The following is a 24,868-nucleotide window of genomic DNA, read 5'->3' on the forward strand; positions in this document are numbered from 1 at the left end:
TAGGTAACCAATATGTTTATTTTTAATGATCAATTTAATATTTAAATGACAATAATACTAATACATGGTCACATGGGTAATTAAAAAAAGATGTATAAATTATATAGTAAGTAAAATTTGTCAGAAACGTCTTAAAATCTTTTTTTTTAATTTTTAGGTCAATTAATTTTTGTTTTCATATAATTTAAAATATTATCATTATTATAATATTATCGTATTTAAATAACTCTGTACAATATGATTTTATTTTTTTCCCTTAAAACTACACGTCTTCCGCAACACATTTATTATTTAATTTTTTTTTCTATCAATGCAGTATTTACAGACGCATTGCATACCTATACAATTAATTTTTTACACACATTTATATGTAAACACGTAAAAATTGAATAAAAATAATTATCCTCCCCAAAATATTGGTAAATATCAAATTATTATTATTACCTAGTTATTTATCAATTTAGGATAATATCGTATTATAATTTTACAAGCGTAATAAATATATAATATAAAAACATTTAGAATGTTGCTGGTAACATTTGTACAATTGGTCATAAAAAAAACTAAAATAATTATTTTATAATGTACATTGTTGTAATATTTTAATAAAAATGTATTTTACTCTCTGGTATAATATACGAAGTTATACAGGCGCGGATCCAGAGTAATTATTAGGGGGGGCATTTATATCTAATTATATATTGTACAATAATTATATTACTATATTATAATTATTACCATAGTAATGCTGTTACTATAAATATTTCTTTAAATTTTAAAGGAATTGACTTACAACTAAAAATTAATAAAAAAAATCTAGGTACTTGCATTAAAAAGAACACTCTTTATTTAAGAACAATTAGTAAAAACTATTAAAAAGCTATTGAATATTAATAAACCAAAAATAATTATAAGACAAAATTTAATTTTCTTTTTGTTTATGAAAAATATTCGACATATTTTGTTAAATTTATATTTATTGATTCGAAATATTCAATGTTTGTTTGAAGAAATGTTTATTGTAAATGTTATCTACACAACTATCTCTGCATTAATAAATTATTATTACTATATGTGTTAGTGTGTGAAAAAAGTTGATTAAAATACATCTATTATTAATAAAATGGTGTGGGTCTCACACTTAATTACTAATTATTCAAAGAGATACTGGCGTTAAATAATAATGGAAAAAAATTGGTTTGCACGACAATACAACGCGAGTCGAGAACTCAATAATTTTACTAAATTATAATTTATAATATGTATTCAACTACAAGATATATTTAATTTTAAATCACATCATCTTTTTAAGCACATACTTAGGATTATGAAAAAAAAAACCCTGATACTTCGTTCGGCATCCGTAGCATCGTCAGTCGGCACAATTGAAAATTACAGAATTATAAATAATACTATTCGCTAAATGATGTATTTATTATTATTTAATGTAAATAAAAACTAAATATAAGATTCTAAACTATAAAAAAATTTAATTTTTTTCATCGTTTGACATATTAATAAAGTAAATTGATTTTTTTTTTGTGATTTGGGGGGCCATCGCTCCTATACCCCCTCCCCTTGTATCCGCGTCTGAAGTTGTACTAAATTTATACAAATATACTATATACCTATATAAAGAATAAAGACGAAGAATGAAAGATATATATTTTTATATTTTTTCACATAAAAAATATATTAAATATTATACATTTAACACCGATCGTTTTTAAAGAGTTCAATGTAGACAATTTCTATGTGTGTGCATACAGATCATGACATCATATAAATATGTACGTAGTAAGTGATCATTTTTTAATTTTCATAATCATTTAATATACTTAATATAATAATATTTTTAAAAATTGTTCTTTTTTCCGGGATTCATAAGAGGGATCATCATCCACTAGTTCCTTAGGTCTCACTACCTCAGATCGCAAACGGTTAGGTATCTCTGTACCTACATCTTAGATGTTCAAAGCTCAAAGGCAGGTTGTAACATCGTTCATCACCTTATATTTTAATATTGTATTTTTATATTTTAAGTAAATGTTAAATAAAAACTATATTATACATTTTTAAACTAGTAAATAAGGCGACACAAAAGAAAATATTGACGCTTATATAGTTGACTTTATTATTAAAGACTGGGTGAGCATGAAATAATTCTACAAATCTATAATACTATAATTGATCATTTATTTTTTTTATTACCTAGTAAAAATGCCTTTAAAAATTGCACTGTATACTTTATACATCACGTTATTATTCCTGCGTTCATGCATGAATCGACGAGTCAGGATGTAACAGTATTTATATTACGTTATTATTATCAATTATTTAATTGATGTTTTGCCTGTTTTCGGGTAATTGATCATTTAAAAATTTCTTTAATTCTTCTTAACTAAGCACCTCTAGAATAATAATTAGCCAAGTATTGGATTGTTCGGCATGTACGTATATTCTACCGAAAAACCAAAAATTATATTCTTTATAATACGAATATTAATGTGAAAAATGACTGGTAATAAACCATTACGAAGAAAACTTCTTAAAGGTAATATATTTTGTTATTAACACTTAACTCATGTTGCAATATTTGAGAGAATAAATAAATAAAGTAATTTACGAGATGTTTAGACTTTCGTTCATTTTAAATGTATAAATAATTCGTTGTGTGTAATATAAGACTATTACGGATTGATATGGAAAAACCGAGGGTTTGGTGTGGCTCGATCCTGGTGTTCACTAGCTGCCTACAGGCTACAAATATTAACAGTGTATAAATGGTTTATTACTCTATGATAAATGTATATCACCAAATATAACATGTTCACTGCCTCACTGAATAAGTGAATAGTGAATAGTGAATAGTGAATATTGGTTGTACAATGTTTTATTGGTGACATTAGCTTTTACTCCATAGTCCGTAGTCACTAGTTGATGATAATAATATTATAACAATTTTGAGGTTAAGTAAATCGTTCATCAGTGTATAATAAAATATCATCATATCATTTCTTATGATAAAATATTATTTTCTCCTTAACGACTTGTTATGGTCCGTCATCTGATATTCAATTTTGTTGCGTAAAAAAAGAGAAAAAACCAAAATAAATTAATATAATAATAAATTCAAGTATAGTGCTATACGTGCATGATGCATCTTCAAAGCTCCAATTATTTTAATTAATAGTTTAAAGGTATTTTTGTAGTCATATTCATAAACATTTAAGGCTTTTAAGTTTTATTCACTCATATTATATTTCGGACTTGTTACTGTTGATTATAGTTACCCTAGTGATACGACGATTTTTCAAGGACGAAGAAATCCAAAACAAAGGTATGTGTGTAGCGTACTAGCGTGTACGTTTGCGCGCGCGCGTATGTGTGTGTTTAATGTTTATCTCGCACAGCTGTTGAGGGTAAAAATGCAATAAATAAAAAAAAGAAACAAGAGTACATAATATAATATTATGTTTATCGATGTATTCATTATTTTAGATTTGATGTGTCGTAGTCCAATAATAGATTATCGTAGAGGAGGGAAAAGCGTTTAAATCTTGCCATCGCGTAGCAAGACTGGCCTCGAGTGGCGATTCTGATGACGGTGGGCTTGTTCCACCACCGCGTAAGAAAAGGCACTTGGATACGGAAGAGACCATGTTGCAGCCAACCAATGGGTGTTTGCAACACAATGGATCGGTGGATCAGCCATCATCCAGTTCCACCGTTAATGGATCAGCCAATGGAGATGGTCAGGAACAAAGTAATAGCTGTAACATTAAGGGCAGGTCAAGCCAGGAGATCGTTCGTCTAATAGGCCAACATTTAAAGCTTATTGGGCTTAAGTAAGTGTCAATTAGACATTTCTATTTATTTGAAAAATAACTTTTATACTATATTGCAATATTTAAATTTTGTTTAAATTATTAACTTAAGATTGTATAGGTAATAAACAAAATTAACCTGTAGTTTCTATAGTTTCATAAAATAAAATGAGAAAACTCACTGGCCCACTATAAAAATTAGGTAGAAGGTATCCACAGTTTATTTTAGTTTTTAATTTCAGAAAATGAACAGTCAATATTACTAGTAAGCAGTAACGCAAACATCGCCATATTAAGACAATTTATAATACTATTTTATTTTATAATACATACTGTCAATAGGACATTATAAACTATCTGTTTAGTATATATCGGATTAGGCGGTCTGCTTAGGAAAAAATACGTAGCTAGTAGGTGAGGAGATTTGTATTTGATTGTAGTTGACCATATCTTTTATAAATCGTGATAGCTGTTTTGTTTATAATTTTAAATTGGAGATCATTGTGAAATAGTTTATTTGTTATATTCCAAAGTACTTAAGCGATAATAGGTACATACATAAATCAAATAAAAATCTTGATTTGAGGTTGTAGGTGATGATTATTTGGTTGACATGAAGTTTTGGACACAAAAGACTAATATAATAATGAGTTATTTATTTGATATGTTGATTTTAAGCCATAATTATGTTATTATCAGATAAATTTGTTGTTTAGTTAATTGTATTAATGCTCGAGGTGAGTAACATAAGCGCAATTTGAGAGGGGGACTAAGCCCTCTTAAAATCAATCATAGCCCCCCCAAAAATGGTTTGTATATACCCCCTCCATCTTTATATATCTCGGGGAGCATACACACAGTACATAAATGAAAATTATAATCACCCCCCCTCAAATTTAAAACTAAAATTGTGTCTATGGTAAGTACTATAGGTGTTTTGATCATCATAAGATTCAGATACTTAATTTTAAGATAGTCTTGTTAAACCATATGAAAATTAATTATGGATTGGATTTCTTAGGTGGTGATTGTAGGGTTGTTACTGGTGGCAAATATGGTTATATTAGCTATAGTTGCAGCATAAATTAATCCCAATTTGATGATAAGTTAGCATATCAAATAAATATATAAAAAAAAATATGAACTTTGTTAATTATAGTTTTTTTTTAAATTTAAATTTTAGTCAAACTGCAGAAGTGTTAATGCAAGAATCTGGATGTCGTTTGGAACATCCTGCTGCCACTCAATTTCGCCATCATGTAATGGATGGTGAATGGCACAAGGTATCAATCAATATTAATTATTAACTAGTACAATTATTTTAGTTGAAAAAAATTTATTTACTTAAAATAAATTGGTATATAATGCTTTAAAAATATGGAATTAATATTTTATATTTATCTTAATCATAACAAGCTAAAAAAAAATGAAACACAATTTTAAATTAAATTAGAAAACATTAATTGATACCACCTTTATTTTATTTTATTAAAGTTAACATTATTTTTTAAATGAAAACAATTATAACATTTTAGGTTAGTGCAGATCTGAACGAACTTCAAGCTTTAGTAGGGAATTCATGCCAATATTTTTCAGTGAGTACTTTTCTTATACTTCCAGCATTTATTTTTATTCAAAGAAAGTAAATTTTATATTAAATATATTTATAATATTTTTGTGTCATTAAAAAAGTATGTACAGTGAAATCTCTAAATAACAGACACCCTCTGCCGCTGAAATTTTGTCCGCTTTGTGGGGGTGTCCAGAGGAAGAAATATAATATTATAAAAATAAAAATTTGATTTATTTATTTAAAGTTATTTATACATATATACCAGTAGTTTTCAACCTTTCTAACCATGCAGCACATTTTATCTCCTACAAAATTTTTGCGGCACACCAATCCATATAATATGTGAAACATATTTTATATATATACCAATATATACAAATAAATACATACTTATAAAACTATTAATAGATTTCTTACAGTACACTTCAATAGCGCTCATAGCACACCGGTTGTAAACCACTGATATATACATAAGTATACATAATAAATTAAATTTATTATTATGTATTTTTAAAAATGAGAAGGTAAAAAGATAAAAAGAATTGATAATGTAAAAATTAAAACTAACATATATTGAAAAAATCAGTTATTTTAGATTGTTTCGTATTTTGACGTGAAGTCACTTTGTATGTTATTTCCGCAAAGTTATGATAAAAATTATTAAAATCAAAAGTTAAAATGCCATAAAAGTGTCTATTATTTAGTGTCCGATATTTATTTTCCTATAGGAAAGTACTGAAAATGTCCCTGTTCCCCAAAAAATGTCTGCTACTTAGAGGTGTCCATTAAGGGAGGTTTCACTGTATATTTTTGCTTAAAGTTTTTATTTTATTAATATTATAACTATTTTTTTTTAAGGATATGAAATTTTTAATATGTGAACAAAAGTATTTGGAATATTTAGAGGATGGTAAAGTTTTGGACGCATTACATGTGTTGCGTAATGAGTTGACACCTTTGCAACACAATATTGACAAAGTTCATATTCTCAGCAGGTTTGGCTTATTTAATAAATAACGATTGGATGATAATTGGATCATTTTTTGTATAATTATATATTTTATGGTTTTATTGTGTTTCATTAATTATTTTATATTGTTTTAGCTATATGATGTGTAGTGGACGAGATGAGTTAATGAAACGAGCGAATTGGGAGGGAAAAGGACATAAATCTAGAACTCTACTAATGGATATGATTCAACAATTTTTACCCCCACATATTATGCTACCCCCCAAAAGGTAAATAATTATATACTTCAATAATGTATTGTATGATTTTATTATTAATTGTGTACATGTTGTATTGCAATACATTTTTTTTATTATTATTTAATTAAATAATTTTTTACTTGTTTTAGGTTACATATGTTATTGACTCAGGCAGTAGAACTGCAGAGAAAGCAATGTTTACTCCATAATACAACGTTAGATGATCCCATTGAAACTGTTTCCTTACTTACTGACCATAAGTGTTCATTGTAAGTCATTTGTGTTTTAAGTTAATATTATAATGAAATATTTATGTAAAAAAAATAAATTATTCTGATTGCAGAGAACAAATTCCATATGAAACCGTCCAAATACTAACTGAACATTGTGATGAAGTATGGTTTTGTCGGTTTTCACCTAATGGAAAAAAATTAGCTACTGGCTCAAAAGATGCATCCATTATAATATATGATGTTGATCCAGTATGTTTTATAAATAATTTCTTACTTGTAATATCTTCACAATATTATTTGTTACAGGAAACATTAACTGTAGAACAATCAATCACTTTAGATGGCCATTCATATGGAGTTAGCTACCTTTCATGGTCTCCAGATGGCGAACTTCTCATGGCTTGTGGGCCAGAAGACTGTCCCGACTTATGGGTGTGGAATGTTAGTACTGGTGTTTTGAGGTTAAAACTCTCACATTCATCAGACGATTCATTAACTGCCTGTTCTTGGCACAAAGATGGCCAAAAATTTGTATGTGGGGGAATCCGAGGACAATTTTATCAATGTGTAAATAAATACATAAATAATGTTAACTTATATAGTGCTTTTATAGTAACTTTAATTCAATTATAAATCAATTTTAGGATTTAGAAGGTTCTGTATTAGATTCTTGGGAAGGTGTTCGTGTAAATTGTCTTTGGTGTCGATCTGATGGAAAAACTGTGTTGGCAGCAGACACACGTCATCGAATTCGCTCATACAATTTTGATGAGCTAAGTGATCAAAATTTGTAAGTAAAGCAAAAAATGCATTTGATATGTTTGTCTAAATATGGTTCATGTTTAAATAGAATACAAGAAGAACATCCTATAATGTCATTCACAGTTAATAAAACTGATCGTCTTGCACTTCTAAATGTTGTAACACAAGGTGTTCATTTATGGGATCTCCAAGATAAGTGTTTAGTAAGAAAATTTCAAGGAGTTACACAGGGCCATTTTTCAATACATAGTTGTTTTGGTGGTGTTGATCATGATTTTATTGCTAGTGGAAGTGAAGGTTTGTCACTTTATAAAATACAATTTGTAGATGATAAAAATATTGTTTTGTTATAGATAACAAAGTATATTTGTGGCACATTAAGAATGAATTACCAATAACAACATTAACCGGTCATACAAGAGCAGTTACATGTGTTAGTTGGAACCCTGTTTATCATCAAATGCTTGCATCTGTTTCGGATGATTGTACTGTTCGTATTTGGGGTCCTGCTGCTAAATACCGTAAACAAAAATCTAACAAAAGTGGTAAGTTTTATATTGATGATTTACTTTGTAATTAAATATAAAGACTCATTAAAATTAATTTAATTTGTTAATATTAATCATTAAATTAGTCAAAAATATATGCAGGATGATTATTTTATCATTGACTAAACAATATTAATTAATATTTAGATGTTTTTAAAATTTTTTTTGTAAAAATTTTGCTACATACAATTTTACAATCCAGTATTATAGGTATTATAAAGTGGTATCAACTTGTGATATTTAAAATAACTATTAACTTATATTTCCATGTGATAAAACAGAATATTTTTCAGAAAGATATAAGTTATTGCTTTATGAATAAGAAATATTGAATTATAGTTTATTATTTATAAATTTAAGAATTTATTTGCGAAAATGTAGGTTAGTAACAGGTATGCCTTGACATTTTGATATATAATTTTACATGTGTTGTCTTAGTCTTAAAAACATACATAATAGAACATTTTTGTTCTGTAGAACAAAGTAGTTAGTTTTATTATTGGAATGGGTTAACCTATTTTTAAATTTTAAATATACATTAATATATTCAAACTTTAGATATTATGCTCATCCAGTTATTAAATTTAAATAAATAAAGTTGAGATTATTATTTGTATTTATACATTAGTTTTTTTGTTGAAACTTCCATGTTTAAGCAAGTTATATTGTATATAAAATATTATAGTATAAAAATGCTCATAATTCACTTAATAATTAAAATATTATGATCTTAACCTTAATTATTATTATTGGGTTTCACTAATTTTAATATTAATAAAACTTAATAACAAAATTGTTTCTGCCGAATTCAAATTTACAATATTGTACACTTGTAAGACAGGTACAACAAATGTATCTACTTAACTTTTAATGTTAATAAAATTTAAAAAATTTTCTATTTAATTAACATGTATATAAATTATTTTTAAGTAAAATAAAAGATGATGCCATTTAAAAAAATTAAAACCTTTTAAAAATTTGTTTTAACAATTTAATATGTTGTTAATACAATTATCAAATGATTCCATAATTATTAATTAGCAATAAATAAAAACTATAAAAAAACTAATTTAAGTTTTAAAAATAATTGCAGTGCTATGATTAAAAAAATTACACTGTACCTGAATGTTTCATATTATATTTAAACTTTTTTATTTTGCATCCTATTTCTATTAATTCACTTAGTGATGTATAAATAATTTCAAATTAAATCTATAAACTAAATAAAGAAATAATACTCTTTGCATATGTAATGAACTGAATACAAATAAAGCATTTTAATTTAAAATTGTTCAATATGAAATTTAAGTTTTAGTTTATTGAATCTAAATAATTTATTACTATTACTATTTAATTTTAAGGATACAATTTTAGTATTCTAAACATTTATAGAATAATTAAACATTTTGTTAACTATACAGTACCAAGCTACTAGAGTAGGGTTAAATTTTGGATTGTTTATTTGGTATCTATGCGTAAAGCCACTTGTGACATTGTTTCTATTTTATGTCTTGCATTTATATGTGTAATATTAGGCCCTCAGTGCTTACAGACAACCATTTTTCAATTCCAAAGTCAGGTATCATTTATAGTTTCAACATGAACTTAATCAAAAGTTTCTGTTAAAAATATGTCTATCATCTACTTATTATGAAACCTACACATTTATTAAAGTCACAAATCATTTATTATAAATTATAATATATTCCTTATCTTAAAATGTATGAGAATATAATATCCCAAAAAGGCAGTATAGTATATACTTGTATAAATAGACTAATAATTGGTAAATTGTGCTTGTCTATTTAGACCTTAAGGTCTTATTAATTAAAGTTTATATTGGTTTCTTCAGCCCAATTAATCCAGTCTGAGAACTTTTTTAGAAGTTAGGGTTTAGTCAATGCGTGTCTGTGCTATTCAAATAGAACTGTAGATATAGTAATACTTATTTATTATTTAAAGATATTCTTTTAATTAAATTTATGATATATTAAACATTTATTGTTTATATCATTTATTTTTTATTATTTTCACATTTATTCTTAAAAATCATGATTTAAAAAGAATTCACTTTATTATAATAAATAAATAATTTTTTATAGTTAACAGCCATATTACACAATATTTTGTATGTGACATATTATGATAAGTATTTAGTTATTAATTACTGATATAAACTTATATAATGTTATTTTACTAAATATATTGTGATTATCAACTATTAATAATTAACCATTATATTATAAAATTATATCTGAAAATTCATTATTATTGATAAATATTCTCTTAATGAACTTATTCATTTATTTGTATTGTTAATAATAATTTATTGTATTTAAGATAATATAATGTTCATGTTTAATAGACTAAAGTAAGCATTTAACATGAACACATTTCATCATTTTTACATAGTAGAAAATATTGTGAATTATAATTTAGTTATCCTCATTAACATAAATTAAATAGATCACAAAAAATATATTGTTCATTTTCAAATAATATCTGAATTTATATTTTGTCACACTAAATCACTTTATAAAACCTATTTTAAAATGTATACATTTTTTTTTACGCAGATATAAACAGCGATTCTGGGTCACCTTCCAAACATATGTAAAAAAAATTTATTGAGACTATTTGAAAACAAATATTGTATAGTAAATTTTGTTTTGCCATTAATAAACTTTATAATTTAAAAGTCTTTTTTTTTTATACACATATACATATTTTATATTATTTAACTATTGTTTTCTCCATGTTCATTTACTTCAAATACAAGTTTATAGAACATAATTCTAAATAAAAACTGCTGCTTAGAAATACTTATATAGTGTGTATGAATATAATAAAATAAAATATAATAAATAAAGTATAATAAAATAGCAAAATTAAAAATTTGTAAATATTTTTTAATTGCAAAATTCCTAGAGTTTAAGATGTGTATTTACAATACTTATTATATATTATTTAAATAGTTTGTTATACCAATAGTTTACTTTAATCATTTTTTTAATACATTATAATATATAAGTGATTTGATTTACATATATAAAATATTATGTATTATGTATTTGCCTTTCGAGCTAGTATCGACTTTTAAAAATAATAAATAATGTATAAAAATTTAACAATATGAGAGTATGTCTTTTTTTTTTTACATCAATAATTTAGGGTTATTTCTTATAATATCTGCATAAATAAAATATTATTTCTTAAGGATGTTTAAAATCTTATGCTAAATCCATTGAACTCTTTCCTTGCCAAGTATTCAAAGTTCATCAGATCACATCGCTCAATTTTACTGCCAGGACTTCCTTCATTAGACAACCATGCGATCCTGTAACAATTAAGTATATTGTGTGTATATATATTATATATACTTTTCTAAATGATACAAGTTGCATACATAAGTTTGCTGATTTAATATAGGTATGTTTATTTAAAAATTATTTTATTTAGAGTATGTATAATTTCTAGCAAAAAAAAAATGAGTTTTCTTAGAGTCTCCTATTCTCCTTTCTTCTCCTATTTAAAGCTATTATTAGAATCTACCAAAGATACCTATATTTATTTAATATGTTGTATAATTCAAAAAACACCACTGTAAAGTGGAAATTTACAAAAACCACTGTTAAGTGTAGAAATCATTATAGTAAAGTATAATATAAAACTAATGATACAGAATTTGACATGCGGGTAGCAAGAAAAAAGGAAACTCAATTTTGTGGTCAGTCACAAGGCTGTATAATCAAAATTTTTATAATTAAAATGCATTAAAATCTTTAATATTATCATAATTTTAAGAATACAGTGAAAACTCTTTATAACAAATCTGAAGGGACCAAGAGATTTCTTTCATTAAAGAGAGTTTTCATAATAGAGAAGGTTAAAAAAAAAACAAGGTTTATATAATAAAATGAATATATTCGATATCGATAATAATGGTATTATTACGATATTAAAAGTATATAATGAAAGAATGTAATCGTTCTTGGAAATGTCGGCATTTTTGCCAATTATTTTTATAATTTATAATATTTAATAGGTAAATTGTGTTATGAAACATACAATATTGTTTCGTTATTGAGAGTGACTATACGTTATAAAGAATGAATTGACTAATGGGTTATAAAGCAAACCAACCATTATTAGCTAATGTTTATGTTGTATAGAGTTTTTCTTTGTAAAGAGTTTTTTTTTAGAGTAAGTTGTACGTTGTCATAAATGCTATAACATGTTATGCCAATTTTTAGCAATTAATTAATTTTGATCATGGAACGTGATATATCAAACTGATACTCAAAGGGGTGTTTATTGGGTGAGTATTATAGCATATACTGTCCATCAACATGTTAATATTAACTGTAGTATTATTTAAATTATCTTTTTTTTTTTAAACATAATGAATTAATATTCCTAATATTTAGACAAATTTTAAGCTATTTATGTACATTTGACATTTTTGAATTTTAGATTCTAAATGGAGTAACATATTTTTTATTAATTTTGTTTTATTTTTTGTAGATAGTTGTATTTAACTAGATAGATAGTACTAAGGGAGTCAAAAGTAAAAAAAAATCCAGTATTTTTTATCAAAATCACCAAAATGTGTAATTAAAATGTATAGATTTTTTTTTTGGCTTGAAAATTTAATACAAAATTATTCATAAGTATTTCTATTAGAATGTAAAAAAAAAATTAAAGATCACATTTTTATTTATTTTAGTGTTTAATTTTGTTCTAAATTGGATATTAAAACATGAAATAACAATATGAAAGTAAACATTTTGTATTTAAATTGATCTTTAATAAATAATTATAATTATTAAAAAATATACATTGTGGGTATTTTCCTGTGCGTGTATCATGTGTGCCTAGTGTTAATGTTCATATTAACACGCCAAAGTATTAAATATTTTAATTGTATTATATAGAGTCTGAAAGTGTAACTTACATTACTTCAACATTTGATTTTGGTCCTTGCATTTTACCCATTATAGTGCCTCTTTTACTGTTCTTTACCCACCCGACAATATCGAGTTCTGTGCTTCGGTCTCTGCAATATTTGGTGAAGTAAACACCTAAATAATATGAATAAAATTATAAACATACATGTAAAACTTATTTTTTAGTATATTACCATTTATAATTAACTTAGAAATGTTTGGGATTAAATTGTATATAAATATGTTTTTCTAGAATAGGTAATTATTAATTATCCTTATTAGGAATAAGTTTAATTAAAAAAAAAGTAGAATATAGTTTGTATTATATAGTATACTTTAAGAAATTTTCTACTATGTAGAACATTTTCTGTTTCATTTTGATTAAATTAATTAAATATGAAGAAAGTATTTAAAATTTAAATTGAGGTGATATAGAAAATATTGGTTTCACCTCATGTTAATTATTTTAGTTTTTCTAACATATGAGTTAAAATATTTTAAAATGTGTTCTTATACCAATGAGTAATGACTAATGATATTTGGCAATAGTATATATATATGAAACACTAATATCAAGTGCCAACTAATATACATTGTTGTTTTTTTATGTTTCATATACTTTCAGTTAGTTAATTTTATAGTTATAAAGTTTATTTATAAGCTCAAGAATATAATAAGACAGTATAAATAATTTTTTTCCTTTTATATTATTCTAGATTCTAGTCTCTTGTTTCTCATATTCATTGTAAATTTTAAATTTATTTTAGTAGGTTAGACCAGTGTTTCCTAACTTCTTTAACTCGCGGAACCTTTGCAGGAACTTGAGCGTTTTGTGGAACCCCCATATAAGCTTTGGAGCTTTTCTATATTCAAATCATAATTTAAATCAAAAACATTATTGATTAATTTATATTTTTCCAAACTTCTCACGGAACCCTTGGCACCGGTTGACGGAACCCTTAGGTTCCTCGGAACACCAGTTGGGAAACATTGGGTTAGACCTAATTATATTATTTTCTAAATTTGTTGTTGTGAATATATCTGTAGAGAATTGTTTAAAATTCCAATTAAAATAATTTTTGTTTAAACATTCATTATTTTTTTTTTTTTACAATTTGTATGTTATTGACAAAATTAAGCATAACATAATACCTATATAATAATTATGAATTTGAAACAATTATAGTTTCAAGTTTGTTCATTGCCTTTGAAGATCCATTTTAATATAATAATAATATTATTGGGCAATGGAATTTAATTTTAAATTATTTATTTCAATTTTTTCTCAACATTTTTACAATAACTAACCAACATATTGAATATTTCATATTAATTCCATTCAAGTATCATCACAGAAGAGCACTAATATCTATAAAAATCTTTAAAATAAATATATTTTAATTACCTATACTTACAAAATTTAATTTTTCTTTAATTTTTTTAAAAATATATTACAGTAAAACTTCGATATGACGGAATTGCTTGGGACCATGTTATTTTTCCGTGTTAAACAGGGTTTCTGTTTTACCTAAGTTCCGTCTTATCGAGGTTTTACTGTATATATTCAAAATTTAGCTTTCTCATAAATATTTAAGTACCTACTGACTACCAGTGCATGATTACTTTTACTTATATGGGACTGATGAACATTTTGGAGCACTATTGTCTAATATTGTATTAAAATTTTCTTCACCAAATAATAGTTTCAAAAAAATAATAGTTGCTTACTGTTCTGAATTTAGGTTATTGTGTACACTGTTCTTGTGTAATCAAAATACTAAAATGGTGTAGGTAGTGTTTATATAAAATATAATTTATATCAACAAAACCGCGAAATTTCGAAAGTGACGAATTAGGGTTAAAAGATCCTGACTGTTGATCTTGAACTAATATTTAGTTAAGTAGGTATTGTCCAAATGAAAATAAATTAAGTAAATCATTCAATTTGTATTTGGTATTAGTAACTGTTGTCTTAGTATTAATTAAGTATTATTTAAATTAAATGAGCACAATGCAGTTTTGCTGACGGTAGAAACTACAAAATATCAATAAATAATAATTAAACATTTACAATTTAGATGTGTGTTATTTTATTAAAGTTATTACCTACTTAGAGTTATAAGTTATAATAAGTGTATAATTGATTTTGCAAGTTGCATCATGATTCATGACTATTGTTAATAAAATCATATGACCTATTAATACAATTTAAAAATATTTATTCACACCAAACTGTTCTTTTTTAATGATTAAGTTACACATTCAGTGATAAGTAAAATAACATATTTATATAATTTCGTATTCATAAATTATGAGGTAATTATTACCCGACTTTTTACCTATTAAAGTTATACAATTATTTTGTAATTATTTGTCTGATTTTATATAATAAGTTATATTAAATGCCAACATTTAACAATTTAAAGTACCTAATATTAATCGGATTGTTATTTAAAGTATATTAGAACCACGTTTGTATTTCTATTTTCTATAAACTTAAATTATGCATTATCCACCTAAGTATGTATTAAATGAATAAATTAAAAGTATGGGAAAATAATTTACCTTGTACTTTTCCAAATACTTCAAACTCAACCGAGACGAATGAATGACCTAACTCTTGAAGTGCCATGGTGCATGCCAAAACACAAACTAAGTCTGTCAAACCTCTTCACGATATTTTTTCTCTTGCGATTTCTATTTTTGATAAGTGTTCTATATTAAGCAACACAGATGTTTACCATGTCAATTATCAACTCACCTTGAGCTCTCAAAAATTTCTCAATCCGCCTAAATTCAGTGCCTAAAAATGATGTGTATATTTATTAGTTAGTAGATATACATATGAACATTAAACAAATATAACTTATATATCTAATACGGAAGACGGAACTATAATTATTCCGCAAGTTAGGGGTTATTAGATAATATTATACAATAATATAGTATATGTACGTATCAGTGTCTTTTTTTCTAGATCCACTTGACATGATTAACACTTGTTTAATTAATATAATATGCTTGATAAATGGGTGTGTGAAGAGTATAGACATTGAGATTCACACTTGCCAAATTTTTTGATTTTAAGAGAGGGACTTACAAATCAATTTAAATTACAAAACAAAAGCCAAATTAGTCATGTGATGTGGAAAAGGAACTTGTTAATAAATATACATAGCTATGTTTATATGTGTCATAACTCATAATATGATCCATACCTACACTACAACTATGAAATAACGCTACTTATACTTACATATACACAATATATTATGTTTTTACCAATATTATGATTTATAATTTATACAATTAAAATAGATTTAAGGATTTACTTGAAACATATTCTTGGCATTAAACCAAAATAGTAAACCCAAATTAAATTATAAATTCATTGACAATTTCTTAAACGATTGTTTTCGAAACGAGTTTTTTAGTTCGTGCCAAATATTTTCTTTAAACTAATTAAAAATTAAAGTATTAGTTATAGTTATTATTTATTTAATGAATAGTTAAATTAGGATATTTTTAGTAATTTTCAATATTATCGAGAATACAACATAACCAGTTGGCAGTTAGAAGTACCTACTTACTTACCTAGTTGACAAAGACAAATAATAAAATTTGTTAAAATCGTGAACATTTCAAAATTATTTTGTTATTAAAAGTGTATACCATTTTAATTTTAATACATAACAAGGTTTATAAATTGTATTTTTGAATTTTTTAGGTTTTTTTTTTTATATATAAATGTCTAAATATTAATAAAAATAAAATCGTTATTCTTTATCAAAAAACTTGAAAATTAATAATTAATATTTAGGTTAATTTTATACTGTTGATACCATGAACCTATGATCAACGTTATAGGCCGGAGTTGCCCGATTGCAGCCCGAATTCAGGTAATCGTATTTTATCCCAAATATAAGTATCCTGATTACGTCCAAGCACACATTGATTCACAAAATAGCTTAAAATTAATAAAATAAAGTAATTTTTAAAATTTTTAAATATTGTATTGGAGCCATTTGGAGGTATTTGTATTTGAAATTATATATGAAATACAATATAAAATACAATTAATTGAGCCCAAATAATAGATTACATTTTTATTTCAGTATCTGTTTGGCGTTCTTTCAAAATTTCCAAAAATTATATACTTGAAAAGTGAATTTAATTTCGAATGGAAACTTTTACACACATCGTTGTGAAATACATACTGGAATTATAAGTAGCCCATATTTCAGTAGGAAAATTAGAATCATCATCAATATAAGTGTACCAAATAATCACAAAATGTTTGTATTTTAGCCGTTGTATAGAAGCTAAATATATGGCAGCATCGAGTGGCGAGTATTGCTGATCGTGTGAATTGTGTATAATCGATAGTTATATTAATGTCAAAATACGTATCGAACGCAATCCGAATATTTATTTAGTTTTGATAACCACTTAAATAGTATTTCCTACCTATTATGTACGGGCCGTAATCAGGATAGGTAAAAAGGTAAAAAGTTTACTTAGGGCCGCAATCAGGCGACGCTCTTATAGGCGAGGTAGGTGCCTAAGTCGATATTACGACTTAAATATTAATAACTAATAATATAGTACATTTTATGTTTTTAGTAAAAATTAATTTAATCTATCTAGGGGGGGAGGGGCATGGGCGCATGGCCTCTTGCCCCCCTTGGATCTGCGCTTGCTATATAATATACCTATATACTGTATACAATATAATATGTACTGTTACCCACTTATATAGTTATTCGTCGACATATCTAAGTTAGAAATAATATAATTTAATGATCATATAATAATAATTATATTATTTTCATTGTACATATATTTGTAACCATCCAAATTTCCTGTCATATATTTCAAATTTTAAATTTCATCCCACACTCAGTAATGGCTTTACAAAAAACTTTAAGCTTTGGATTTCAAGTGGGGAGATGAATATCATGAATCCATAACACAAAAAAATATGTAAAAAAATTGTTATCATTGTTTTTCCAATCACTATCCGAAGCGTGCTTACGTTTAATGCTTATTATATTACTTATACAGTTATATTATTATAGAATTTCAATAATATTTATATTATGAATATTAGCCATAAATTATAACTCAAATCATTCATTTGTATTTTATGCATTTTTGTAATTCTTCCTAACAATCATTTTTTTTATTTTTAATAGTATATTCTACTTTATAGGGGTCTCAATGGATTTTTATGGGTCCATACATATTAGTTGTAACGTATAATCAATTATTAAAATGTGTTATAAGTTGAAAGTGTGTATTGTAGACCAGTGTATACTAACCTGGGGGAACGTGAAAACATAGCTGGGGAGGTGGAAGCAGTCAGTACGAAATAAAATCTTATTTATTAAATTATTTTTATTTTACAATGTAGGGAAAAAATGAAAAAATGAATAAAAAAAAGGTGATTATTTTTTCTATTTATAGCAGGGGGTGCGCGAGATTTTTGAAATTCTACATAGGATAGAAGAGGTTGGGAACCACTTTATGTAGACAATTGTAAATTCGTGATATATACTAGAAATTACAAAATTATGTTTTCTACATGAAGTTTTGTAAAAATATTTTTAAATTATTAAATTATGACTGATGTTTAATTTTAAGTACAATAAGTAGATAGATACTACCTATTAGAAGTTATATTAGGTAAGTAGGTAGGTAAGTATTATTGATGTTTCATCAATATTTTTCACTTTATCAAAATTGCCAAAAAGTTAAATATTATATCTAATTTTATAAGCGGAGCAGGGTAAGTGTCGAACAGTAGTCAAAAAGTGCTTCAATTTTAAATTTTTGGAGTGGGTTTCGGATAGAAAATTAAATTTAGTTTGTTTAAGGAGAGGTTAAAATTAGAAGATCTAGTACTTTTCAAAATAATCAGGAAACCCTATAAAAAAAATTAAGAAAAAATAGGAATTTTCATGAGAATCTAGTTATCGACAAAATTTTGATTTTTTAGTGTAGCTCAAAAACAAATTACAGTATACTTGAAAATTTAATAACATTTTTACATGATAAAATTTTCAAAATATTTCTATTCTATTCTTTTTGTGGTATTTCAAGACATGAAATTTTCCATTTTTTTAGTTTTTTTTTTTTTTATAAATGTTGATAAAAAATTATGGGTAAAAATATTTGAAATTGTAATATAAGATTTTTTTTACAAGTTGTTCTTAGATCTTTATAAAGTTATTAAAAATACAGTCACAATTATTTTATAATTATTTAATATTGATATTTTGACAAAATTTTTCAAAATCACAAAATTTGCAAATCATTTTATAAATTTATTAAAATGTATAAAATGTTCAATATTTATGTTAAGGCTTAAAAATTTAATATTAAGTTACTCATTTATATTTTATACTGAAACTAAACAATTTAAAAAATGAATAAGCTTTTTTTTAGACCTTTTTATTGTATACGAGGTCCTGGAAGTTCTTGTAAACGCATATTTTTTTTGGGAAATTATAAAACATCGAAAGTATTTTTATACCAATTTGTTTCACACTTTCCTGATGTCATATAAGAAATTTTTTATGTATATTTACGGTATCTCGAGTTATTTTACTAATTTAGGGTTTAAGTACTATTTCTAGGTATTTTTTGTATAACAAAAGAAATAAACAATTATACTCTAATAAAATATACAAAAATTCGAAGATAAACGTGTACCTATTCTGAAAACGTAGTATTGTAGTTAAGTATATATGTTATCGATTGTTATATTATTACAGCGAATTCATCAAGTAATTTTAATATCTTTTAATACATTTTATAGTTATTATATTTTATAATTTTATAATCTGTCATATTATTATATACAAAAAGTAAATTTGGTAGCTTAACTAAGATTAAATAACTAGGTACCTATATAAAATAACGCAATAAGGGAGGCCCGCCAATGTGGAAACAAATTAACTTGGGGAGAGAAGTTTAATTAAGATAACTAATATAGGTTGGAATTCAAGAGTTTTCAACATCTGCAGGCTGCAATGTATTTTTATTTTTTAGACGATTTGGGGGTGGGGGAGGGGTTATATGGATTCATTGGTCAAGTTAGATATTAGTTGATAGTGTATTTGAATAGTAACTATCAACAGCGGTCCTTAACTTTGTGGAGAACACGGACCCCCGATGAAAGATTTTTAGAAATCGCGGACCCCTACCAATTTTTATCGAATACTTTTTTTTTTACAAAATATCTGATGATATCCTAACCAAAATTATAATAATTATTTTATATTACAAATTATAGAAGTAAACATAACAAAACATACACATTTATAATTATTTTTATAAAACTTAATTTTGCATAAAATAATAAAAAATTATAAATAATATAAAATTATTTTATTTTTAATATTCTTAAAACTGCCGTGGACCCCCGACATGAGTATCGGGGATCCCCAGGGGGCTGTGAACCACAGGTTAAGAACCGCTTAGAATCTATAGTATAGATGATTGATTTGGTGTGAACATTTTTGTAGTAGCTTTTAACAGTAATAGATTATAGATTATTGAAATTGTTTTAATTTTTAGGCCTTTGTAAAATAAAAAATTTGTCACGTACCTTTCCTGGGGTATAAATTATTTGTTGAAGAGAGATTGGCTGAAAAATTTGGATGGTAAGTATTTAGGAACATCCTTTCATTTATCATTTGGACGCCATAGGCCCAGATGAGTCTTTGCATTGATTTATATAGGTATACATTAATAGTTTGTTATTAATTAAGAATTTGAATTTGAGATACTTGGTTTGAGCTATAGTTGGGATTTGGTTGTTTTGAAAGTAGATTTTGGATAGGAAATATTTTCTTATTAGAGTTTAAGGGATGTAAAAGGATTGATTTTGATTCACCACCTGAAGACCAATTTGAAAAAAATAAACGATCTACTTACATTCATTAAATTGTTGTTTTGATAAATTTAATAGTAGGTATCTTGAATGTTTACAAAATTAAAATTATTCTTTATATTTTTAATTGTAATTTGTGTTTGGCCATTCAATTTACTCAAAGATGGAACGACTATTCTATTATTTATATGTAACGATTGTAACATATAACATATTTACTTATATTTGCAAGAAATCCATACATTAAGAATTTTTTTCTCGGAATCAGATTATATATCTATATAAATAAAATGTGTGTATTTTTATTTTTTAAATTTCAAAAAGAACAACTTCTGTAAGATTTTGTATTAAATATTATTAAATATTTTTATTAAGCTTTTATGTGACATTAGTCAGTTACGTCCACTCTTTTAAGAGCACACGCAGTGATGGTACTTGATAACCCGCCTGGGCGTTACTGATAATATACCACTTTGAGTTTTGGAAAATTTTTTCGACCAGTCTCTTTTTAGTTCATACTTTGTCAGTTATAAATCATAGTGTTATACTATTTACACATTGATTACATTAGTATGATTTATCATTATTCATTATCAATCACTACGTAGAGAATAGAGATGTATACGTGTAAGAGACGATGATTAACTTTAATCTATTTAGGTACCTATGCATTACTAATTATTCTGACGGTACCCTTTTAGTTCATATAATTTCCACTAGAGGACGCCACCCTGTTGGAAGGCTTTCATATTTTTTTAAATATTTATCGTTTATATAATATTATTATATCTATATTATAGACTTTCAGTAGAACTAAAAAATTATCATAATATTAAGAAGTTTATTTGTAGTAGGTTTGTGTTTGTCCCTCTCCGTTGTATCAAACGTAAATGGCTATGTAATCTATTAAATAATCTATAACAACTTACTCCTTTAGGTTCATACATTTGAAGTAGTTTTGTCGGACGTTCCCTTCCCTTACGTTTTCAAGTCTAGTAGATTAATTGTTAACTTATTTACTCATTGTATTATTTTTATGTATACAGATGTAAATGTCTTTTATAAAAAAAATTTAGGTTTGTAAAAACTGTGATTCAATTGAGTATTCAAAATGAATTCATCTTATTTGACATTATTTTTATTACTGGTTTTTTTCTTATAGTTAAGCTCAAAGTAATAAAAATGTAATGTAAAGGGAAAAAACTACATTTAAAACGCTAAGCACTAAAGCATAAAGGTATGTTCAAAAGTAATAATATATTTTAAATAGCATCATATTTTATATTTTAATAACTTTGCTACTATTTCGTGTAATTATGTTGTTACTAGTGAAACATTATGTATATTATATTATAGCATTTGATAATTTTTAATTTTATTTAAAATGTATTAATTATTAATTAATGATAATTGATAATTTTATACACGCAGATACTAGATAAAGTATAAAGTAAATTTTTAATTTGGATAAACACTTTAATACACTTATTGATTACAATTATTTATTACTATGAATTATAATTATTTTAATTTTTAACTTACTTAATATATATTTGAGACTATGTTCACTAATAAAGATAATTAAATAACACATTAGTATAAATAGTATAATATGTTAGGTAATAAATGATCAATATCTTTAGATAGTTCTGTTTATTTATAATTGGGTAATTTTTCTAAAATACTTATTCAAATTTGAATATTATAATAATTCATCACCATAAGTGAGTTACCAAATTAAATTTATATAAAATTTAAGTAGTAATTTTTATGCATATTCATGCATTTTAATTTTTAAGACATTTTAAACACTAAAAAATTAAATTAAAGTAAATAAATTCGTTTACGTAATTTTATATTTTATCCTTCGCTAATTTATATTTATTATAAAACCTTTTAAAAACCCAATTAATAAGTACCTACATTGTAAAAAACACTTCTCAATATAAAAATTGTTGAGTATATTTAAATTAGTCTTAAATTACTTCTCAATAAAATGGAGATTACATAGATAACAGTACTTCATATTTTGTCTCCTAGTCTCCTAGTGACCAGCAGTTATTAGCAATTAATATTTACAGCAAGGTCTGTGGAAGGTCATTAGGATAAACTAATTATTTCCATACTTCACAACTTCTATATGATAAATTTCATCATTTTAATTGCACGTTTTTTAGATGTCAGCTGTACAAAAATCCTGTCTTTACTAATGACTAAAATATATCGTCTATTACAAAAATGCAATAGTTTATTCAGAATTGTTCTAAATATTGTTTTGGAATTCTGTTTATGTAGCCCGCTTAGTAATGGCTAACTTTGTATATTGCTTTTCAGATTAAAAAAATATTCATATTCAAAAATACTAAAATTAATGTTAAAAATTTTGTTTTATGTTATTCTATTTTATTAATGCTTTAAAATTAATGTTTAATTAAATGTTTATATAAATATAAAATAATTTTGCTTTGAAAATCAATTTTTTTTTAAGTATATCTATTATTTTAAAGGATATTTCTAAACAATAAGAGCATAAATGCATATTTTATAGTGTATATATCTAAGATTTTTGGTGCATATAAATCCGGGCCCTACGAATGAGTTTCAGGCCAGTCAAAGTGTATGTGGGTGTGCTTAACGCGGAGTGTTACTGTACAATAAATCTTAGTAATAATAATAATAAGTTTAGGTATAATAATAATTATTATTACCTACATCATATAATTTATTTATTTAAAGCAAAACTATACAAATAATATAGTAAATATGAACTGATTTAAAACATTTTAAACCTATTAATTATGATACGATTTATTATCATACGGTTGATAATATAATACAGCTGTGAAAAACCGCCGTGGTTATACCGAAGTGGTGCACGGAACAACCAAGGTGTTAATGGAAATCAACTATCACAGAACGACGGCGACGTTCGGTATTTGCGTTCGAGAGAACGAGCTTTTCACGTCATAGCCGATCCCGTTGTTGTTGCTATCGCAGCCCGCACCACCAGTTTTTGTGTTTTCTTGTGTGCTTTCAAACAGTAGTTGAGTATAGTTGAGATGAGATTATACGCGCCGATCCTCGGGTGTTTTTTAAAAAATATATATTAGTATTTAAAAAATTAAATACAAGTCTAATACTTTAGCCTTTATTCTAGTAATAAAATATGTACCTAACTCAGAATGCTACAGTATCTACCTAGTTTACCGTTTGAAAATAAATTTGAGTTATAATTAATTTATTAGTTGTATACATTTAATTTGTATAAAAAAATATGCTTCTTTATAATCACATTATGTCATTACTTAAAAATTGTAAAGCGAATATTTCAGTAATGTACAATTACAATAATTTTGTCAAAATAAAAAAAAAGTATTAGATTCGCCATAATAAACACCAATAAATGATGACAAATTTATTTTCCGAACTATCGATTATAGTCTTTGGTATACTAACTATTAGTACAATCCAAATTTGCTGTTTAAAAAATAGTTTTTTGATTACAAAAATTTATAATTTTTATAAATTTAATATTACTCTATAATTATGCCTGGGTATACACCTAGGTTGAATCGTGAGTGGCTTACCTGTTCTTTTTCAAAACTTTTTTAATTTTGTTTTTATATTATCAAAATATACTTTAAGAATGTTGTATGCTGATAGTTCAGACTAGCCTTTTAGATCTTAAGTAACGTGCTTGCCGCGATATCATTCATTGATGAATGGCACTAAACTAATTTATTAGAGCGCAATTTTATTTTACGTAGCCATTGTTCTTCAATTGTCCCTTTTGACAAGTATGTGGGACCTATCCGAGAGTTAAAAACATCGAAACGGACGTTGAGGAACAGATTGGCTGGAAGTATAATTTAT

At 25.2% G+C, this 24,868-nt stretch overlaps 2 protein-coding genes across 3 annotated transcripts; one reads left to right on the plus strand and one right to left on the minus strand.

The window, feature by feature from the left end:
• Positions 1–3,046: 3,046 nt before the first annotated feature.
• On the plus strand, positions 3,047–10,988 carry LOC113548821 (WD repeat-containing protein 26). 2 transcript variants are annotated; one of them, XM_026949900.1, is made up of 14 exons: positions 3,047–3,200; positions 3,290–3,422; positions 3,502–3,848; positions 5,011–5,110; positions 5,363–5,422; positions 6,259–6,395; positions 6,505–6,639; positions 6,759–6,878; positions 6,953–7,091; positions 7,149–7,409; positions 7,487–7,632; positions 7,693–7,901; positions 7,958–8,149; positions 10,729–10,988. In XM_026949900.1, the coding sequence occupies exons 3-14, from the start codon at positions 3,661–3,663 to the stop codon at positions 10,767–10,769; spliced, it is 1,728 nt and encodes a 575-aa protein (XP_026805701.1). In that variant the 5' UTR covers positions 3,047–3,200; positions 3,290–3,422; positions 3,502–3,660; the 3' UTR covers positions 10,770–10,988. The 2 variants fall into 2 exon arrangements, with proteins under 2 accessions (XP_026805701.1, XP_026805700.1); XM_026949899.1 differs by having other exon boundaries at positions 3,290–3,340.
• Positions 10,989–11,241: 253 nt separating this feature from the next.
• Positions 11,242–15,802, minus strand: LOC113548822 (acylphosphatase-2). The gene is made up of 3 exons (XM_026949901.1): positions 15,664–15,802; positions 13,107–13,233; positions 11,242–11,489 (listed from the first exon to the last, which is right to left on the minus strand). The coding sequence occupies exons 1-3, from the start codon at positions 15,728–15,730 to the stop codon at positions 11,375–11,377; spliced, it is 309 nt and encodes a 102-aa protein (XP_026805702.1). The 5' UTR covers positions 15,731–15,802; the 3' UTR covers positions 11,242–11,374.
• Between the last annotated feature and the right edge of the window lie 9,066 nt (positions 15,803–24,868).

This window comes from Rhopalosiphum maidis, chromosome 1 (genome assembly GCF_003676215.2).
Source record: "Rhopalosiphum maidis isolate BTI-1 chromosome 1, ASM367621v3, whole genome shotgun sequence".
Lineage (NCBI taxonomy): Eukaryota > Metazoa > Arthropoda > Insecta > Hemiptera > Aphididae > Rhopalosiphum > Rhopalosiphum maidis.

What these genes read in the sequence shown, in the direction of transcription:
- LOC113548821 (XM_026949900.1), top strand. Translation starts at nt 3,661, where the DNA reads ATGTTGCAGCCAACCAATGGGTGTTTGCAACACAATGGATCGGTGGAT. An exon ending in TTAAAGCTTATTGGGCTTAA is followed by an intron (nt 3,849 to 5,010) that starts GTAAGTGTCAAT and finishes TTTAAATTTTAG; the next exon opens with TCAAACTGCAGAAGTGTTAA. An exon ending in ACTGACCATAAGTGTTCATT is followed by an intron (nt 6,879 to 6,952) that starts GTAAGTCATTTG and finishes TTCTGATTGCAG; the next exon opens with AGAACAAATTCCATATGAAA.
- LOC113548822 (XM_026949901.1), bottom strand. Translation starts at nt 15,730, where the DNA reads ATGGCACTTCAAGAGTTAGGTCATTCATTCGTCTCGGTTGAGTTTGAA. An exon ending in AGTATTTGGAAAAGTACAAG is followed by an intron (nt 13,234 to 15,663) that starts GTAAATTATTTT and finishes CATATTATTTAG; the next exon opens with GTGTTTACTTCACCAAATAT. An exon ending in AAATCAAATGTTGAAGTAAT is followed by an intron (nt 11,490 to 13,106) that starts GTAAGTTACACT and finishes TAATTGTTACAG; the next exon opens with GATCGCATGGTTGTCTAATG.